This window comes from Chamaea fasciata, unplaced genomic scaffold, assembly GCF_029207755.1.
Source record: "Chamaea fasciata isolate MVZ Bird 193981 ecotype frontalis unplaced genomic scaffold, bChaFas1.0.hap1 SCAF_5, whole genome shotgun sequence".
Taxonomy (NCBI): domain Eukaryota; kingdom Metazoa; phylum Chordata; class Aves; order Passeriformes; family Sylviidae; genus Chamaea; species Chamaea fasciata.
The window spans coordinates 966221-980822 of NW_027094090.1; the positions used below are offsets into that span (position 1 = coordinate 966221).

A 14602-nucleotide genomic window follows, 5' to 3' on the forward strand; every position below is an offset into this window, starting at 1 on the left:
CCAAACCTGTGAGGTTCCACCACCCCCTGAGCATCCCTTGCTTATGCATTTTCCACCCTCCCGCCCTGCAGGATTTTTTTCTTTCCCCTCCCCTTCTAGCACACAGGATTTTCTGGCCTGGGATGGTCTTCAGAAGACTCCGGTAGGACAACGCTGGGAACTCTGGATTTTACATTTTTTTCCCCATTAGAACAGATCCTCAATCCCTCAGGAAAGCCTCAGGCTCCTGATGCTGTAGTTGGATTTGTGGAGCTGGACCTGGTTTCTTCTTCCCAGCCACCAGGATCTCCTCAGATCAGTCAGTTATTCAAAGTCCTGGGATTTTTTCAGTGTGTTTGGAAGATGAAATAAAGAATTCTGTGAGTGTAAGGAAAACTTTAGGCTGAAGAATGTGACTTTCACCCGGGACTGAGCTGGGATTTGCCAGCCTGGGGACCGGAGCCTTTCTCTGCACCTCCAGCGCTGGAGAGCAGAGCTCAGAGAGGAATTTGTGTCACTTGGCCCTGCTGGGGACACCCTGGGCAGTGACAACGTCCCTGCTGGGCAGTTCCTGAGCTGCTGGTTGCTGACCTGACCCTCTGTGCTTCCATTTTACAGGCCCTGTGGGGATGGCAGCAGCTGCCGCCGTGGCGACGGGGAAAAAAAGGAAGCGACCTCACGTTTTTGAGTCCAACCCCTCCATTCGGAAGAGGCAGCAGACACGTTTGCTCAGGTGAGCGACTCACCTGTCCCTGCCACCTCAGTGGCCTCCAAGCCAGCTCTGGTGGCTCGGTATGGTCACACCAAGTGCTGCCCAGAAGTCACCCAGCTCGGGGGATTTTTTTTTTTTGGGGGAGTGTTTTCCAGAACCTAAGAGTTGTGGTTTAGTTTGCATTAAAGGGTTGAAATGCAGCTCTGCTCATCTCCGAGGTGGTTTTGTGATCTGACGCTCCGGTGCGTTCACTGTTCTGTTTCAACCCCAACTGGTCGCCAGTTAACTCTGTCACGGGGACATTGCAAGATATCCAGAGTGGCTTTAGCAGAAGTTGAAGCTCCATCCATATCCCAGCTCTGCAGAGGATTTATCTGCCTCACCAAAAAAAAAAAAAAGCTTTTTTTGCTTGATCAGCCCATTCTGGGAATAAATCCAGCGTGTTCCTATCCAAATTTCCTTTGCCGTTGGACAAACCTCACGTTGAAGACTGGGGTAAAGGTTTAGAGCACGGTTTCAGGAAGAATAATCAAGGGGAGATTCCTGCCTGAGTTGAAACACTTTTTTTGGCTTTAGAAACTTCCTGTGGATGCAGAGCAGACCTCCACAGCCCTCCAGGTGTTGCATTCCAGGTGCTCTGAGGCTGTTTGCCCACCTGATGGCCCCCGAGCCACACCAGAGCTGATGGGACTGCACAACCCTGGAGACTCCAGCTGAAATTCCCTGCTCTGGAAACGTTTGTGAACATTGGCTGCTGCTGTTCCCTGGCTGTTGGAACAAAGCGATTTTTGCTTTTTGTGCTGTCCAGGATTCCGCTGGGCAGTTAATGTTAAATTGTTGTGCAGAGTTACTGCTAAATTCTGGTTTTTGCTCCTCTCCCCAACTCAGCTGTGTTTGTTGCAGTGTTTCTGAAGAACAAAATCCTTCTCTCCCTTGAAATATGAACAATTTGTTTTTAAAGAAACTGCTCTGTGAAGGAATTATTTCTTCTCCTTTTGCGCAACTGCTTCATTTTACTACGTTAATATAACGACTAAACATCTTTTTTTTTTTTTCCCGCTCTGACCAGCTGAACACACCTTTTGTGCTTGATTTTCACACCGCTGGGAATCAAGTGGTAATTTCAAACCCCTCACAGTGGGATCTGTGCGTAGCTGGTGGTGCTTTTTTGGCAACAGCAGGTTCTGAAATGACCGGGACAGGGACTGAGCTGTCACCTCATGGGGTGCTCAGGTTTTCTGAGGAAAAACGCTGCTTCTCTCTTCCTTTTGGAGTTTCTGCCGCCGTTTCTGACTCTTGCTCTGCTTAAAAGGGAATAAGAGGCAGAAAATATCCAGTGGAACGTTTTAACTCCCAAGGGAGTTGCTGATGGGGCAGGTGTTGGGACACCTGGCTTTCCTGTGCTGAGCTGTTGCAATATTTCCAGTTCTTGCCTATCCTGCGGCTCGAATTCCTACAGCTCTGGTCTGAGCAGGGCTTTGGTGCTGGAGAGTTGCACTGCCATGATCTGGATGTAAAACAACCTCGGTCTGCTGGCCTCTTTTGATGAATCATTCAGGTGCTTCAACAAAACACAAGCCTTGTGTCGCTGAGACAGAGTGGAAGCGCTGCCCCAGCTTTGCTGCTCTGGTGATTTCTCTTTTTACATCAACGAGGAAAGGAGAGAGGGGAGAGTAATTGCCATTTGAGCTGCTGGGTGACTGCAGGGAGCACAGCAGGCCCGTGGAGCAGTGGAATAAACTCAATAGGTGGCCAAGCTGAGCAGCTGGGGCTGTGTTTCTCACCTGCCTTGTGAAAGGGAGCTGGCAGTCAGAGGGGTTGTGTTCCTGCAGGGCTTTTCAGCTGATGCCCATTCGTGGTTTTCCCCCTGTGTTTCAGGAAGCTCCGGGCCACGCTGGATGAGTACACCACCAGAGTGGGGCAGCAGGCCATCGTCCTGTGCATCTCACCCTCCAAACCCAACCCTGTCTTCAAAGTCTTCGGTGCTGCACCTTTGGAGAACGTGGTAGGTGTCCCTGGGAAAGGGAGGAAAGAACTTCCTCACCTCCTCTGCAGATTTCGTCCTGCTCAGGGCAGCCTTGGAAGCCTGGTAGGGATCTGAAGGTCATGTTAAAAAAAAGAAAATTAGGTTTTGTGGAATACAGAGCTGGACCTGGTTGAGTCAGTGATTGCAGAGATCTTTTCCAGCCTTAATGTTCCTGTGATTCCCTGACACGAGGGCAGCACTGAGGTCCTCTCTTCTCTGTAAGAATGGCTGCCTGGCACATCTCACCATGGGGGAAATATCCTGGATTAAAAATCAGAGGGAACAGGTCATGCCCACAGAATCCCTGAGGTTGGAAAAGTCCTCCAGGATCTTTGAATCCAAGCTGTGCCTCAACCCCCACCTTGTCCCCAGCCCAGAGCACTGAGTGCCACATCCAGAAATTCCTTGGACACCTCCAGGGATGGGCACTCCAAACCTCCCTGGGCAGTTCCAAGGCCTGACCACCCTTTCCATGAGGAAATTCCTGCTGATGTCCACCCTGAGGCTGTTCCCTCTCCTCCTGTCCCTGTTCCCTGGGAGCAGATCCCGACCCCCCTGGCTGTCCCCTCTTGTCAGAGAGTTGTGCAGAGCCACAAGGTCCCCCCCGATCCCCCTTTTCTCCGGACTAAACATCCCCAAACAATTTACATGTTTGAGCTCAGCCCTGCCCATGACAATTCCTGCCTCCAGAACTTTTCCTTTCATCCCACAAACCCTTCCCTTGCCAGCGTTACTTGGAGTTTCATCAGCACCTCTTCCTTCGGGCCGGGTCTCGGGGGCCGCCGAGTGTTTCCTGCCAGCTGTGGCCCTGTTTGCTCCTCCTGCTCTGCAGCACCTTGAGGAAAGGTGGCTGGGCCTTGCATCCTGCTCCTCTCCTGGTGCTGCTCACCTTGTTTACCTGAGCCCAACAACTCTCCCCCCGCCCCACAGGTACGCAAGTACAAGAGCACCATCCTGGAGGACCTGGAGTCGGCGTTGGCCGAGCACGCCCCGGCCCCTCAGGAGGTCAACTCGGAGCTGCCACCCCTCACCATCGATGGCATCCCCGTCTCCGTGGACAAAATGACCCAGGTGAGCAGCCCCTGCAGGCAGAGGCAGGGGAAAGAGAGGGATTTTTGGCATCTCACAGTCACATCCTGTTGTTTCTGTGTGGCTGCATCTCCAGGGGACTGATCTCCTTCTCTTTTCCCCCCCCCGGGGCTGTAGCAGTTCAGCTCGTGGCTGGGTGTGGAGTTTTGTTAGTGGTGCTGATTTTCTCCGTGGAAAAAAAATGCTGGTGAGGGAGAGCTCGGGTTGCTGGAGCTGGTTTTGGTACCTCTCAGGAAGTGGGAGCAGGGAGAATGTTTGTTCCACCACGCTTTGCCACGATCCGAGGTTGGGGAGGTCACTCGTGGACACCTTTCTCTGTCCTGTAGTTCATTCCCTCTTCTGTTTCTTCCTGTAGCAGAGGGGAATTTGCCAAAGGTTTAACCCCAGATCAGACCCTGAGTGAGATATTTTTTGTTGGAATTATCTGCCCTGGGCATGTGGAAAAAAAAACTGATTGTTTTTTTAAACCAGAAAATACAAATAATTATACAGGAAGCTCTGGGAATCAAGATTCCCACAAGCAATGATGGCACCTCTGTGCACAGCTCAGGAGAAACCTTTCCAACAGAGCTCTTCTGAGCTACCTCACTGTGCTGGAATGATGAGGGCCATTCCTAAAATGATCCTTGTTTTTCTACCCTAAGGAAACAAGAGAGGATTTTCCTGCCCAGCCCAGGTGGGTGATGCTCTCCATTCCCAAGGTTAGAGAAACATCTTTGCCCAGGCAAAGATTATTACTATTATTATTATTATTATTATTATTATTATTATTATTATTATTATTATTATTATTATTATTATTATTTCCCTCCAAACCACTTCTCTCCAGGTCCAGCCCTTTGCTGACCTCACTGCTGGGAGAAAAGTGGAGGGGACTCCCCAGGAAAGCTTCATCTGGAGGGAAATCTCCTTCCCCAGGGATGCAGGACCTGAATTCAGGCAGGAGGCTCTGGGTACACCCAGCCTGCGGCACCACAAAGAATTTTAAATGCTGAAAGACAATTTTTTCTTTTTTTTTTCCAAGGGAGTAGTGAGATGGAAAGGGCAGCACACAAAGAGGTGTCAAAGCAGGGCAAAGATGTGCAGATTTTTCTGTGCTCTGCAGAGGCCACACCCTGCCCAAAGCACCATTTCCATTTCTTAGTGGAATCAGACAAGCTCACGCTCAGAATAAAATTTTATTCAGCTTACTGTGCTTTGGCTGGTACAGATCATTTTCCCAATCCCTGACAAATAAGACAAAAACTTATTTCTTGGATTTTTAAACTCCTGTGGAAAGGTGGCACCTTCGGGAGCTGCTCCTGGGCAGCTTTTGTTATGTACTAATAACAATTTCCCATGGAAATGTTTTTCTCCTCCTTGTCCTGCAGGGCCTTTGCTCAGCCAGCCCAAAGTGCTGATGCAGAACCTCTTATTTCAAATCCTCTCCTGCTGCTTTTAGGGTAGAAAAACAGGGATCTTTTTAGATTGTTCCAGCACAATGAGGTAGCTCAGAAGAGCTCTGCTGGAAAGGTTTCTCCTGAGCTGTGCACAGAGGTGCCGTCATTTCTTGTGGGAATCTTGATTCCCAGAGCTTCCTGTATAATTGTTTTATTTTCTAGTAAAAAACCAAACCAAAACAAAAAAAACACAGATTTTTTTTTTTTTTTTTTTTTGCAACCAAGTTGCACAAAGCCCTATGGAAAAACTGCAACAACAACAAAAAAATATACAATTAGGATGGCAGGGACTGGAAAAAATGAGGCCTCTGCTTTCAGCAGGTGCCAGCAGGCAGGTGTAGAGGTGTCATGAGTGAGGAGGTGAAAATAACTCCTTTTAATTGCTCTGCTTCCCCAGTGGTCTGGAGGGAGATGAAGCCTTCATTTGCCTGGGCAAAGATGTTTCTCTGACCTTGGGAAGGGAGAGCATCACCCACCAGGGCTGGGCAGGAAAACCCGTGTGGCAGTGGGATTTTCAGCCTTCACAGAGGGGGAATCTTGGTGCTTTCTGGGCGTGGGTGACAGCTGAGTTTGTCCCTCAACTTCTTCTCAGTTGCTCCTTGATGTGAGTGAGGAGTAAAATTGGGTAATCTGAGCTTAACCAAGCTGAGATCAGTGCTTGAGTCAGCTCTCGCTCTTTTATGAACGGGTGGTTTGTCCTTTAATCTGATTTATTTTTTTGAAGCCCCCATGATTTATAACCTGCTTGTAGGAGCCAGTAAAAGTTTTTCTGGGCCTCTCAAAAACTCCTGGTGGTGCCCGTTTCACCCTCTGGCAGCTGCATTCCTGCTCTCCCAGCTGCTCCTTGGCACGTGGCAGGAGGAGAATCCTTGCTGGAATCAGCTCCCATGCAGCTGAGCAATAAGCCTGGATGATTTTATGGTTTTCCAGCTCTGGGAAGGGGCAGCAGGGATGGATTCAGGGATGAGGGCTCACTTCCAGCTCTCGTGCCGTTGGTTTTTTCCCTCTCCCACTTCCAGGTCCTGCCTGGACTCGTCTTTGCCTTTCCCAGAGATGCCGAGGTTGAGCTGTGGGGATGTGTAGAACATTCCCAGCCACGGGTTTTGCTCTGTTCTAGAAACCACTTTCCTTCTTGTTTCCAGCTCTGGAGAGCAGTTGGAATACGGCTGGCTGTGCTTTGGGCTGTTGCATTTGGGATTGAGATAGCTCAGTACCATTAATCCTTGAATTTAATGTTAAAAGTTCAAACGCTGAGCCTGTTTGAAAGGGTGGCAAAGAAACATTTCTCACAGGAATGTTTCTCCTAAATCCTCCATCCTGGGAGTTACCTGAACCCTTTCCAAACTGGAGTGTGCCACTGGATTTTTTGCAGCAGGTGTTTGATTTTTTTTTTTGGGGGGGTGGTTCCTGGACGGTGTTAGCAGAACCTGCAGGTGAATGTTCTCACCTGTGCCCTGAGGGATGTGGGGGCTTTGTCTGGGGGGACATTACCTGTGGCAGGGCCTCGTTAGGGCACTAATTAGCCAAGTCCTCTCTCCTGACAGTGCTGCTGATTGTCTCCCCCGTGGATTAAAGACAAACCCTCCTTAACAAGTACCTTGAGTAGCTTAAGCCCTCAACTTCCATGGAGCAGTAATTGATCCAGCTGGAAACAAGGAGCGCTGCTGATGGCAGTGCAGGGAAGGAGCTTTTAACTGTTTTTACACCAGGCAACTCAAATTTTTTTAAAAAATGCTGCTATCAGGTTTATTCGAATAAATTTTTGGGCAGAATTATTGGTAAATAATAATAATAATCCTTGGGAGTGAACTCCCTGCCACACCAGAGCTGATGGGACTGCAACAGCCCTGGAGACTCCAGCTGAAATTCCCTGCTCTGGAAACATTTGTGAACATTGGCTGCTGCTGTTCCCTGGCTGTTGGAACAAAGCGATTTTTGCTTTTTGTGCTGTTCAGGATCTCGTTGGGCAGTTAATGTTAAATTATTGGCCAGAGTTACTGCTAAATAATAATCCTTGGGAGTGAACTTGAGCCTTTTACAGCTCCATTCTGGTTTTCCCTCCTTTTCCCAACTCAGCTGTGTTTGTTGCAGTGTTTCTGAAGAACAAAATCCTTTTCTCCCTTGAAATATGAACAACTTATTTTTAACGGAACTGCTCTGTGGGGGAATTATTTCTTCTCCCTTCACCAGACTTCATCCAGGGAACCTGGAGCACGCCAGAGTGAGTGTTGGCCCTGCAGTGGAAGGTGGATCACGGACAGGCTGGAAAAAATGTGCTTTTAGGGAAAATTCCTTCCTGGAAAGGGTGTCCAGCCCTGGCACAGCTGCCCAGGGAGGTTTGGAGTCCCCACCCCTGGAGGAATTTCAAAGCCCCGTGGATGTGGCACCTGGGGACATTGGGGCAGCGGTGGCCTTGGCAGTGCTGGGGAACTTCAAGGTCTTTTCCAACCAAAACGACTCCGTGATTCTATGAAATAATTTACTCTAAAAGCTCTGAAGGGATGCAGGGAGCTGCTCCTGAATGCAGTTTTTAAGCTCTAAATGTGATTTCCTCTGACATAAGGAGAACTCTCTCCTTCCCGCTGTGCTCTGCAGCTGAACCAGCCTTTTCCTGGTGTTCCAAGGAACAAACCCAATCTTGCCACGAAACCCTGTGTGAGTTCTGTGTTTATTTGGGCAGGACAGGGCTGGAGAAGCGTGAGATCGTGGTCTCCACATTTCAGCAGTCGCTGAAGCTCCATCCCCTCTCAGCATCTCTGTAAAAGATACATCAGCTCATGCCTGAGTTCCCGCCACCGTGGGGTCATTGAGTGTGGGGTTTTTAATGGGTTATTGTGATTTATTTATATATTTTTTTTGCCATTTCAGGCTGGCTCATTCTCTTCCTGGTAGCGTTCGAATTGCGAAGTGTCAATACAATGGGCGTTCGTGCCTTGGTGTCCTGATTTTGTTCTGGCTGATTTAATTTCGTTTCTTCTCTTCCACCCGCTGCCAAGCTGAGTCTTGGGAGAAGACAGCAAAGTATTATCCACCTTCCTTGGGCATTCAGGCCTCTTCCAGTTGGTGGCTCCAACAGGGTGGAAGTTGAACCCAATAATTCCGTACAAGGCACCTCAAAACTGCCGGAGATGCCAACTCCTAAACTCCTCTCCTTTTGAACACCTTTTGAAGGTCTCAACCTTCTTGTTTGTTCCAGGCACAGCTGAGAGCTTTCATCCCGGAGATGCTGAAGTATTCCACGGGTCGTGGGAAGCCAGGCTGGGGCAAGGAGAGCTGCAAACCCATCTGGTGGCCCGAGGACATTCCGTGGGCCAACGTCCGCAGCGACGTCCGCACGGAGGAGCAGAAGCAGAGGGTGGGTGTCTCCCTGCCTGCCTCCAAAAGGATCACAGGGGCTGCAGGCTGGGGTTTGTGGGAGTGGGTTTTTTGCCTCGAGGGACAGAAGGAAGAGTCTGTGTCGTGGCATCCTGAAGGAGGGAAGGGACGCTGTCCTGTTCAGAGCAGCAGGGAGCTTTGTGCTTGAAGGAAAGGGTCATGGATGTGCAGTGGAGCCAGGAAAAAGGAGAGAACTGTGTGGAAAAAGGCTGGAGTGAAATTTCTACCAGCCTGCCACAAAGGAGGCCACCGTGGTGTGGAGGCAGCGGGACCTGTGCAGGCTGGTTCAGGGCTCCCTGGGTGGGGAGGCTGCCGATGGTGCTGTGGCAGCACTTTGGTGCTTTCCCAAATCGCCGTGGTTGTCTGCTTGGAGTCACAGAATGGTTTGGGTTGGAAGGGCCCTTTTAAAGGTCTTCTCATCCAACCCCTGCACTGAGCAGGGGCATCTTCACTGGGTCAGGTGGCTCGCCAGGGTGAGTTCCTTGGGGAAAGGATGGGGTTGAGCAGAGAGGGATTAAATACTGGGGTCGTTTGCTTGCGAATTGTCGCAAACCACCCGACAGACAAGACAAACATGCAAATCCCAGCTCTGTGCTGGTTCAGAACCCTTCCCTGGGTTGATTTCCCTCTGTGTCCTCCCGCTGGAAGGTGTCCTGGACCCAGGCCCTGAGGACCATCGTGAAGAACTGCTACAAGCAGCACGGGCGCGAGGACCTGCTCTACGCCTTCGAGGACCAGCAGACCCCGCAGACCACGACCACGCACAGCATCGCCCACCTGGTGCCCTCCCAGACCGTGGTACAAACCTTCAGCAACCCCGACGGCACCGTGTCCCTCATCCAGGTGAGAGGAACCCCCCCTCTGGATATCCCATTTTCAGCACAGGGAAGTGGTGGAAGGAAAATCGGGAGATAAACTTGTCCTTCGGGAGTTTTGTCTTGATCGTGTCTTACCCCACAGCAAAGATCCATCCTCATCCTCCCTCTTCACAACTCCCACCTCCTCTTCTCCAGTGCAGGGGTTTCTGCCACGTGGTCAAACAATTCAGGGTTTTCAGCTGAGTTTAGTGATCCTACTTAAAACAAATCCAGGTGCCACCACGCACCACCCGTGGTGGCAATGGGAGGAGAGGTGATGGAACTGCCTTCCTTTAATGGTATGAAATGTAGTTTCATCAGCAGATCAGGTGTTTCTGTGCCCCTGGTCTTCATCTGACACCTGAATTATATTTATTACAAACACCAAATGCATGTTTGTCCTCGTGGGATGAGGATTCGCTCACACTGTTCTTAGCTCAGCGCTGCTGCTGTTTTCCCCATGTTCCCCGTGTGGGAAGGCCGATTCTGGCAGCTCAGGGTGTCAATAAAATCAGGTTTGCTCTTGAAACTTCCCACAAACTCCTTGTGGGAGTGAGATTTGAATCTCAGTTTCCCCTGTGCCTCCAAACCACCGCTGGTGGTGGTTCCTAACCAGGCCCAGCACTTTTGTTCCTCTGGAGCATCACATTTTTGGTGAAGTCTCAGACGTGCTTTTCTCAGACATAAAGAAGATAAGAAACTGGCTGTATGATAAGGGTTTTTTCCCCCCAAATGAAGCTTTTCTGTGGCTCTTAGAGCTTTCTGTTCCCCACCAAGGCCCAGCAGACTTGCCAGGCTGGTTCTCTTTGCTCACCTGTCCATACAATCTCCCTTTGACTGGTGTCCTTTCAGGTGCTGGACACCTGAGATCCCGTTGACTTCCTGGCATTTATATTTAATTCTCCTCAGAGACAAAGCTGCCCATCTCCCTGCCTTTGTCCCTTCCCAGCTTTTAAATGGGGAAAAGCTCGTTTCCAAAGGGGTATTGAGGATGAGCTCCATGTTTGCCAGGTGCCTGGAGATGAGACCCGGGGAATGGGGAGCAAGGAGGGTGTGCAGGGAATCCTGAGCCAGTGCTGGGTTGTTAAGAGTTGGGAATTGACTCCACCGTGCTCCCACAGCTGCTCTTCCTGAGGCTGGGAAAATGCTGAGGCCTTCATGGACACAGGGAGAGCACGAGGGATGTGCAAAACTTGGCTCCAGTCTGGATTAACGTGGCTCCACCTTGGGATTTCCTCCCCCTTGGGGACAGCTCCGTGTTTTCTGCGAGCTCTGCAGTTACAATTACTCACAGAATCGTGGAATTTGAGGGGGTTGGATTAAAGATCCTCTCATTGCCGTGGGCAGGGGCACCTTTCACCATCCCAGGTTGCTCCAAGCCCCGTCCAGCCTGGCCTTGGACACTTCCAGGGATTCAGGGACGGCCACAACCTCCCTGCACCCCACCTCCTCCAACATCTTACCACCCTCACAGGAAATTGCTTTATTCTTTTTAGTCTGAGAGCCTGTTGGAACCCTGGCCACTGAGAATTTTAGATCTTTTGTTCCAACAGGCACTGCCCCCCAAGCAAACACTGCATTGACCTGAAGCTGTGGAAAAGGCTCCCAAAACTGAGTGACAACACCAGGATTGTGGGTGTGGAGTTTGGATAGAAGTGTGTGATCTCACAGGGTGGAAAACTCAGAGTTTAAGGGTTTAGAATATAGTAATAGATATAAAGCAAGATGGAGGTTTTAGGGCAGAGGCTGAGTCCTTCTTCTTCATGGCTCTGGGTGGTGGTTTGTAATTGGGTAGAAAAATCCTCATTGCGGGCCACGGATGGTTGGTTATTGGGTTAAAAGTAAAAATAATTGAGGTGTCATTTCGTAATTGCACAGTTCATCCTTATTTGGCTTTGTAAAGAAAGAGGCAGAGGCCATTTTTCACTTTGTTAGCCAGAGCTCACCAATCGTGAGACTGTAACATTGATGAGAATTAACAGACGCCTGAGTCAGAACACGAAATCCTTCTCTCGAGCATTTAACCCCGACTCTAACAGAAAAGAAAAGCAACAAGACCCCCTTTTCTCTGAGTGCTGTGGCCATTTCCCTGCAGTAACAGATGCACCGTTCTGTCCCCCCCAGGTTGGCACGGGCGCCACGGTGGCCACGCTGGCCGACGCCTCCGAGCTGCCCACCACGGTCACCGTCGCACAAGTCAACTACTCCGCGGTGGCCGACGGAGAGGTGAGGAGCTGCCTCAGCCTCCTGGGGCGCCTGCACGGGCCTGGCTGAGCTCCCAGCAGCATCTCAGAGCTCCCAAGCAATGTCCCAGTGCTCCCAGCAAACAGCCAGCCTGCACAGTTCAGGGGTAGCACAGAACGTTTCGCACGCAAAGGGCTGAGTTGTTATTCCGACCCTACAAACACATGTGGAAGCTTTAGGTCTGAATTTCGTGCTTTTTTTGGTCTTTTAATACCTCCTATAGATTATTTATTTATATAAAAAACCATATTCTTCTTTTTTTTAATAGGATTTTTTTAGGGGTTTTTTTTTTTTTTGGCATTTCCATGCCTAAATCTGAACGCTCCAACTTGCAAACGTTTATTTCCCCCCCCCCTTTTTTTTTTAATCAAATAATGCATTTAAAATAATATAATTCTTTCTGTGAGTTTGAGAAACATTCCCTTTTCACTTATAAAGATTTTTTTTTTGCCTTCTTGGCTTCAAACCCCACCTTTAAACGAGGCTGCAGGTCCCTTTCTGTCCTCTTTCCTGCCGTGCTCTGCCTGGCTGGGGGTGTCACGGCGAGAGGTGGCAGCACAGAACAGCTTTGCTGGCCACAAACCCTATTTCCCATCTCAGACCCTGACTGAAACAGCCCGGGGTGACCTTGAAGCGCTTTGCAGTTGCTTTGAGGGTTTTCAGGAACCAGTTTTGTCTCCTGAGAGCTGCAGGAAATCTTTTAAAGACACCTGGGTTAGTGGAAGGTGTCCCTGTCCCCTGGATCTGGATGGGTTTAAGGTCCTTTTACACCCTCTCAGCTGCAGAATCTCAGCAGCTCAACCTTTGTGGAGACAGTGCCAGCTTTTTTTCCTTCTTTCCTTACTCCATCCCTGTTCTGGAACTCCTTGGGCACCTTTGCAGGGCATCACTGGGATCTCCCTTCCCACCCAGAGTTTTAGGTTCTCCCCCTTCCCTCTCCATCCTGTGTTGGGATTAAACTTTGCCCAAAGGCAGCAGAATTTCCTCGTGCAAAATTTTACCCTGAGCCTCGAGTCACCTCTGCTTTTATGGATTTTTTAACCCTCTCCATCCCAACAAATTGAGGTGGGTTTTTCTTTTTATCACCCCCTTACAGCATTTTTATTTGTGTCTCAGAAGTTGGGGAGTGTCCTAAAATGTTTGTGGGGATGGGAGGTGTAGGGAGATCTCCACCTTGCAAAGCGGCCAGTAGGATTTGTCAGCAGATCCTCCACTTTTTTCTTGTCCCAAGTATGTTTTCAGTTCTCATCCTGGTGGATTTTGTGGCCATATAATCATTATCTCACAAGCTGCGAAGCTTCACATGAAAATATTTGGAAAAATGAGCAACTGGGTGACCTTCAGGTATTGTAAAAATTATCTGTAGAAAGGTCTGGAGTTAGGGAATTTTCAATACCTGGGATAAATGAACATTTTCAGCCACCATCATCTTTTTTTAAGCAATATGACTCAATCCCCTCCGAGGTCACAGGTGCTGTCCAAATAAATCCTGGATGGCAACACGGACCAACCCCCAAAATATGCAAATAGAAACAGGGAGGAAAACACAGCCCATTTCCCTGAGGGCTGTGATCTGGGCTCCAGCACTGCAGAAACACAGAATTCCAGAACAGTGGAGTTTGGAAGGGACCTGTGGGAATCACCCAGTCCAAGGCAAGGTCACCCGGAGCAGGTGACACAGGGACACGTCCGGGTGAGTTTGGGATATCTGCAGACCGAGAGACTCCACAGCCTCCCTGGGCAGCTGTTCCAGAGCCCTGCCATTCTCCATGGATGGAAGTTCTTCCTCGTGGTGAGGTGGAACTTGTGTTTTAATTGATGGCCATTAAACCCAGCTAATTAACAAACACCCCGGGCTGGCAGGCAGCGATCCGGGTACGACAACCACGACAACGCTGCCCTGTTTTGTTGAGGACTTGGCAGGACAAGAGGGATTTCTGGCGTTTTGAGGACTTTTCTGGATCTTTGTGCACTATGATGGAGGGCTCTGTGTGTCCAGCCACATCCTCAGGTGCATCCCAACCTCCCTTCCCTTTTTCCCCCCCCTGGTCTCGGAGCCGCACAACACTCTGTGAAAACGAATCCATCTCCTTCTTTTTTGGGAATCAGCCACCCCTGGAGGGGGTGATGCCTGATCCTACAGCCCTTTCCCCGTGTTCCCCTGGCAGGTGGAGCAGAACTGGGCCACGCTACAGGGCGGGGAGATGACCATCCAGACGACGCAGGCCTCGGAGGCCACGCAGGCGGTGGCCTCGTTAGCCGAGGCGGCGGTGGCAGCGTCGCAGGAGATGCAGCAGGGAGCCACTGTCACCATGGCACTCAACAGGTACCTGCAGAGGGGCGCAGCTGGCACAGCCCGGGCCTGGCAGCTCCTGGGTTTGCTTCTCGTTGGGGCAGAGTTCACCACTGTGCGGTCCTGAGGGGTTTTTTCCTCAGCAAATTCCCGTGGCAGGACAGCTCCTGATTCCTGCTCTGTTCAGGATCAGAATTTCCTCCACAGGTCACTGTTTTGGGGGGTTTTTTTCCCCCCCAGTCTTTCTGAAGCAGCAGCTGCAGTGGTTATTAGGGGTTATTTGGGTTTTGTTTTGTTGGTTTTTTTTTTAACTCAGGTTAGCAAGGTCTGAGGTGTAGCTCCACAGATCCATCCAGGAGGACAAAATATCTTGGCTCGGCTCTGCTGAACTGCTTAAACTCGTCCTGCTGCTCCTAAAACCTGGAAATGTCTGTGGCACTCCCTGGGGGGTAGGAAATCACAGCCCAGCAGTGAAGGAGGTTTCCCACTGCTGAGGTGTGGGCAGGAATTTCCCTCATCCAAAGCAGGATCCTGGTTAGAGGCTGTCCTTGCTCAGAGATGGGGCAACTGAGAGACGTTTTAAAAAAC

General features: G+C 50.1%; 1 protein-coding gene across 6 annotated transcripts in view; it reads left to right on the plus strand.

Moving 5' to 3' along the window:
- Nucleotides 1-14602, plus strand: part of NRF1 (nuclear respiratory factor 1) — a 60648-nt gene that overhangs the window by 18406 nt on the left and 27640 nt on the right. For all 6 annotated transcript variants that reach the window (XM_066182601.1, XM_066182602.1, XM_066182597.1 and 3 more), the window contains 7 exons: nt 598-712; nt 2570-2696; nt 3648-3788; nt 8442-8600; nt 9269-9463; nt 11602-11703; nt 13890-14047. In XM_066182601.1, coding sequence (XP_066038698.1) covers nt 598-712; nt 2570-2696; nt 3648-3788; nt 8442-8600; nt 9269-9463; nt 11602-11703; nt 13890-14047 — 997 coding nt within the window. The remainder of the gene's footprint in view (nt 1-597; nt 713-2569; nt 2697-3647; nt 3789-8441; nt 8601-9268; nt 9464-11601; nt 11704-13889; nt 14048-14602) is intronic.